General features: G+C 54.4%; 1 protein-coding gene across 2 annotated transcripts in view; it reads left to right on the forward strand.

Moving 5' to 3' along the window:
• Positions 1 to 6429, forward strand: part of MROH1 (maestro heat like repeat family member 1) — a 65031-nt gene that overhangs the window by 36579 nt on the left and 22023 nt on the right. For both annotated transcript variants that reach the window (XM_015850411.2, XM_015850410.2), the window contains 4 exons: positions 618 to 770; positions 3494 to 3648; positions 5087 to 5252; positions 5805 to 6001. In XM_015850411.2, coding sequence (XP_015705897.1) covers positions 618 to 770; positions 3494 to 3648; positions 5087 to 5252; positions 5805 to 6001 — 671 coding nt within the window. The remainder of the gene's footprint in view (positions 1 to 617; positions 771 to 3493; positions 3649 to 5086; positions 5253 to 5804; positions 6002 to 6429) is intronic.

Consider the following 6429-nt stretch of genomic DNA (forward strand, 5'->3'; position numbering starts at 1 on the left):
GGTTGGGTTGGGTTGGGTTGGAAAGGTCCTTAAAGGTGAGAGAGCCATGGGTTGGATGCGTTGGGTTGGGTTGGAGAGGTCCTTAAAGGTCAAACAAGCATAAAATGGGTTGGGAGAGTTCTTGAAGGTCATAGAGCCAGGAAATGGTAGGGTAGGTTGGGTAGGAAGGGACCTAAAAGGTCATACAGCCATGGAATGGTTGAGTTGGAAAGGTCCTTAAAGATCACAGAGCCATGGGATGAGTTGGGTTGACTTGGAAAGGTCCTGAAAAGTCATAGAACCATGGAATGATTGGGTCAGATAGATCCTTAATATCACAGAGCTATGGGATAGGTTGAGTTGAGTTGGGAAGGTCCTTAAAGATCACAGAGCCATGGAATGGATTGAGTTGTCTTGTTAAAGTCCTGAAAGATTACAAAGCCTTGAGAGGGTTGGGCTGGAAAGGACCTTAAAGCCGCCCAGCCCCACTCCTGCAGCAGCCTGTGTGCAGGCAGGTGGGCTGCCCATGGTGCCATCAGGGAGCTGTGGGGCTGAGATCGGGGCCCTGCAGCAGGATGGACCTGTGGCCATAGGGATGAACCACTTCAGCCCTCGTTAAACCACTCACTCCCCCCCAGGTGATTGGGAAGCGTGTCCCCCCGGACCAGCTGATGAGTCTCCTGCTCGCCATGTTTGAGGGGCTGGCGGACCCCGACAAGAACTGCTCCCGTGCGGCCACCGTCATGATCAACGCTCTGCTCAAGGAGCGGGGGGCCGTGCTGCAGGACAAGGTGAGACCCTCCAGGGCAGCCCCAGCCCCTCTGCCTCCCACTCATGTTGCCCAGTGAGCACCAGGTCCTCGCAGCTGGGCTGTGGGGTGATAGGTTTGGGCAATATGGTCGGTATTCATCAAGTGGTTTGGGTCAGAAAACACCTGAAAGGTCATGGAGTCATGGAATGGGTTGGGTTGGAAGGGTCCTGAAAGGTCATGGAGTCATGGAATGGGTTGGGTTGGAAGGGTCCTGAAAGGTCATGGAGTCATAGAATAGGTTGGGTTGGAAGGGACCTTAAAGGTCATGGAGCCATAGAATGGTTGGGTTGGAAGGGACCTTAAAGGTCATGGAGCCATAGAATGGGTTGGGTTGGAAGGGTCCAGAAAGGTCATGGAGTCATAGAATGGGTTGGGTTGGAAGGGCCCTGAAAGGTCATGGAGTCATGGAATGGGTTGGGTTGGAAGGGTCCTGGAAGGTCATGGAGTCATGGAATGGGTTGGGTTGGAAGGGTCCTGGAAGGTCATGGAAGCATGGAACACTTGGGTTGGAAGAGTCCTTAAAAAATGAAGAGTTGATGCATGGTTGGGTTGGAAGGGTCCTTAAGGATGATAGAACCATACAACAGTTGGGTTGGAAGTGTCCCCATCCCTCCCATCCCCAGCCCTGCCGTGTGCTGGCTGCCCCCCATCTCAGGCTGCCCAGGACCCCCCACGGCCTCGGGCAGCTCCAGGGATGGGGACCCACAGCTCCGTGCTGCAGTGCTGGGGCTGCACCACCTCCATGTGAAGGATTTCCCCATATCTCAGCCCAAATCTCCCTTCTTTTGAGTTGAAACTATTCCTTTCTGTTGCATCGTCGCTCTCTGCCCTTGTGCAGTCACTTTCCAGTTTATCGACTCCCTTTGGGCACTGGAAGGATGTGACCATTCCCACTGAACCTCTGGCTGTACCATCTCCTGCCCCACACTCCCTGGAGCTGTCACTCCTCCCATCACTATCCCCGTTTTGATCAACATCCTTATCCCCCTCCATCCCCACTCCATCCCAATCCCTTCCTCATCCCAACCCATCCCTTTTTCCACCCCATCCCAATCCCTTCCTCATCCCAACCCATCCCCTTTTCCACCCCATCCCAATCCCATCCTCTCCCCATCCCCTTTCCCACTCCATCCAATTCCCTTTACTACCCCATCCCAATCCCCTCGACATTCCCATCCACTTTCCCACCCCATCCCATCCTATTTCCCACCCCATCCCAATCCCTTCCCCACTCCCATCCCTTCCCCTTTCCCACTCCACCCCAATCCCCTCCCCTCCCCACCCCATCCCATCCTCTTTTACACCTCATCCCCACTCCATCCCATCCCCTTTTACACCCTATCCCAATCCCAATCCCATCCCCTCCCCACCCCATTCCATCCCTTTTCCCACCTCATCCCAATCCTATCTCCATTCCCATCCCCTTTCCCACCCCATCCCAATCCCATCCCCACCCCATGCCATCCCCTTTCCCACCCCATCCCGATACCATCCCATCCCCATCCTACCCCTTTCCCACTCCATCCCAATCCCCTCCACATTCACATCCCAATGCCATCCCCTCCCCATGCCATCCCCTTTTCTACCCCATCCCAATCCTATCTCCATTCCTATCCCATCCCCTTTCCCACCCCATCCCATCCCCACCCCCATCCCCGTCCCATTCCGTGCCCCACTCCGAAGAGGCCTTTTTTTTTCTGGTCTAATCCACTGCCTTAGGACTAAGCTCCCCCTTTTCTCCTGCACTAATTGGAAACACCGGCTCTCCCCGCACCGCTCAGGCTGCGCACGGCAGCTCCTGCTAATGTCCCACTCCCCCCTTGACCCCTCCCCATCGCTCCCTTTTCGTCCGGACCCCGTCCGGCCCAGATCCTGAAACCCGACCTGACGCTAAATCCCAGCAGCTCCGTGCTAAGCTCGGGGATTTGCCGCCAGGTCTGGGCTGTGCGTGAGCTTCCTCTGTGCCTCGCCGTGCGTCATGCAGCTGGTGGGGCTGGGGGGGGTGGTCCCCTGTTCTGTTCTGGTTCCTGGGGTTGTTGAACTGGAGAATGTTGAAGTTGGAAGGGTCCTGAAAGGTCATGGAGCCATGGGATGGGTTGGAAGGGTCCTTGGAGATCATAGAGCTATAGAACGGTTGAGTTGGAAGGTTATAGAGCTATGGGATGGGTGGGAAGGGTCCTTGAGGATCCTAGAACTATAGAATGGTTGAGTTGGAAGGTCATAGAGCCATGGGATGGGTTGGAAGGGTCCTTGAAGATCATAGAACTATAGAATGGTTGAGTTGGAAGGTCATAGAGCCATGGGATGGGTGGGAAGGGTCCTTGAAGATCATAGGACAGTAGGATGGCTGGGTTGGAAAGATCCTAAGAAGCCATGGGATTTTTGGGTTGGAGTGTCCTTAACGATCATAGAGCCATGGGATGGGTTGGAAGGGTCCTTGAAGAACACAGAACTATAGAGCAGTTGAGTTGGAAGATCATAGAACCATGGGATGGTTGAGCTGGAGGGAACCTCAGCAGTCATCCTGTTCCAACCCCACAGCACTGCTGAGCCCCATATGCACCAATGCTAGCGGGGCACTGGCAGCTCTGCACCGTGAGACATCCTGCAGTGTCATTGGGACAGGGGGACACCACGGCACGCTCCCTCCAATATCTCTCTATGTCCCTTCCCCAATCTGAACGCCACCCCGTTGCCCCGCAGGTGCCCGACATCATGAGCATCATCCACAGCAAGCTGCAGGAGGTGGATGAGGAGCACGTGCGCAAGGCGGCCCAGCAGACCGTGTACATCCTGGCGGCCCAGCACAGCGGCGTGGTGGTGTCCAGCCTGCTGGGCAGCGCGCTGCCCTTCGACAGGTACCTGCATCCACTGCAGCTTCTTTTGCTTCACCTGCAGCTGGAAGCTTGTTGGCTCCTTCACCCTGCTGGAATTTCTGTTGGGAGCTCATGGATCAGTGTGTCCACTCACTGCTGAGGGTTTGCAGGGCATAGGGGTGTAAGAAGAGTGAATGAGCAAAGCTGAGTCTGGTTGGGGTGACTGAGGCTGTGGCGTGGGGCTGCTCAGCAAAGCTAGAACTCCGGGATGTCAGAGCTGGCCCTGGGCTGAGTCCTGAGTGTACAGCCATGGAATGAGTTGGGTTGGGTTGGGTTGGAAGGGTCCTCAAAGATCATAGAACCATGGGATGGTTGGATTGGAAGCATTCTGAAAGATCATAGAGCTGTGGGACAATTGGGTTGGACTGGGTTGGGTTGGAAGGGTCCTCAAAGATCATAGAACCATGAAATGGTTGGGGATAGGAGGGTCCTTGCAGATCGTAGAGCCATGGAATGCTTGAGTTGTAAGGGTCAATTAAGATCATATAACAGTGGCATGGTTGGGATAGATTGGAACAGTCCTTGAAGATCATAGAGAAAAGAAAGGTCGGGTTCAAAAATTCCTAATAGACCATGGAACCATAGAATGGCTTGAGTTTGGTAGGGTTGTATTGGATTAGAAGGGTCCTTCAAGAGCAAAGAAAACATAATGGTTTGGTTGGAAGGGTCTTAACAGACCATAAAATCATGGAATGAGCTGGGTTTGGTTGGGTTGGAGGAGTCTTTAAAGATGGTAGACCAATAGGACGGGTTGGATTGTGAAGGTCCTTACAGATAACAGAGAACAGAATAGTTGGATTGGTAGAGTCTTATAGACCATACTACCATGGAATGGGTTGGGTAGGCTTGGATGGGTCCATGAGGATCATGGAAACATGGAATGGTTAGGTTGAAAGAGTCCTTACAGATCATAGAGTCACAGAATAGTTGGGTTGGAAGGGTCCTTATAGATCATAGAGTCACAGAATCAGGTTGGAATGGTCCTTACAGATCACAGAGCCACAGAATGGTTGTGTTGGAAGGGTCCTTATAGATCATAGAGTCACAGAATCAGGTTGGAAGAGTCCTTACAGATCTCAGAGCCACAGAATGGTTGTGTTGGAAGGGTCCTTACAGATCACAGAGTCACAGAATGGTTGGGTTGGAAGGGTCCTTACAGATCACAGAGCCACACAATGGTTGTGTTGGAAGGGTCCTTGCGGATCATAGAGCCACACAATGGTTGTTTTGGAACGGTCCTTACAGATCACAGAGCCACAGAATGGTTGTGTTGGAAGGGTCCTTACAGATCACAGAGCCACACAATGGTTGTGTTGGAAGGGTCCTTACNAATGGTTGTGTTGGAAGGGTCCTTACAGATCACAGAGCCACACAATGGTTGTGTTGGAAGGGTCCTTACCCATCCCCTCTCTCCCCGCAGCCACACGTGTGCCATGTGGAGCGCCCTGGCGGCGGAGCCCAACCTGACGGCTCAGATCCTGGAGCAGCTGCTGGAGAAGCTGACGCGGGACGTGCCGTACAAGGAGAGCCGAGCCTTCCTGCTGGGCGGCAGCTCGGAGCGCGTGGCCACGCCGCTGCCCATGGCCGTGAGTGTCCCTTGTTTGTGCACTCAGGGCCGTGCCATTTGCAGGTCTGGAGGAAGGCAGGGCGATGTGAGGCCTCCCCGCGCTAATCCGCCGCTCGTAAAACCCTCTCAGGTGTCCGTCCTCGGCGGGGGAGGGAGCGCTTTGCGTTTTTATCCCCTCCGAAAAGAAAATAAACCCCTGCTTGGCAGCTCCCTGAGCAGGAAAACAGCTGTGAACGTTTCCTCCTGCCAAGGACCCGACGCAGCTGGTGCAGCCCCGCAGCCGACCCCGCGCTGCTCCCACCTCCCCCAAGTGGTGTGAATTGGGCCCAGAGGAGCTGGGTGCTGCCCTATAACTGGGGCTGGGGGCTCTGCTTTGTGTCCCCAAAGCCCGGCTCGATATTCCCCTGTGGGTCTGCAGAGCATCGGGGCCGCGTTTGGGATGCGCTCAGCGAGCACGGAGCCACAACCTCCTCTATTTACCAACAGACAGCAGCGTGGTGCGGGGCCGGGGCAGGGGGGGATCCCTCCTAATCCTCCTCCCCCATCTCTCACCCTCTCCCCCCCCCCCAAGGCCACATGTGCTCTGCATGAGATCATGTCTGCGCCGGAGTCTGGCCCGGCGGTGCTGGGGCTCTACGCGCCGCTCTTCGTCACCCTCCTGCTGCGCGTCAGCTGCACCGTGGGTGTTCAGCTACCGAAGAGCCTGCAGGGCAGGGACAGGAGGAGCAGCAGCCACGCAGCCGCATCCCGCAGCCTCCAGCCCTGCAGGTACACCATGCAGATCTGTATTGCAATATAAAGCTGTTGTGGCACACAGCGGGTTGGGTAGACCTGGCCTTGCGTTGTGCACTGGGCTCTGCTGGATTTGGCTTTTTATATTATAATTATCATAGAATCATAGAATGACCCAGGTTAGAAAAGACCTTGAAGATCATCAAGTCCAACCGCAGCCCAACCAGAACCCTATAACCATAGTACCCTATAACCATAGTATCCTATAACCATAGTACCCTATAACCATGGTACCCTATAACCATAGTACCCTATAACCGTAGTACCCTATAACCATGGTACCCTATAACCAGAACCCTAACTCTAACAACCCTACACTAAATCATATCCCTCAGTGAGGGAACAGAGCGACACATAGAGACCCATAGAGACAAATAGAGACACATAGAGACCCATAGTGACCC

The sequence above is a fragment of the Coturnix japonica genome, unplaced genomic scaffold (genome assembly GCF_001577835.2).
Source record: "Coturnix japonica isolate 7356 unplaced genomic scaffold, Coturnix japonica 2.1 chrUnrandom424, whole genome shotgun sequence".
NCBI lineage: Eukaryota > Metazoa > Chordata > Aves > Galliformes > Phasianidae > Coturnix > Coturnix japonica.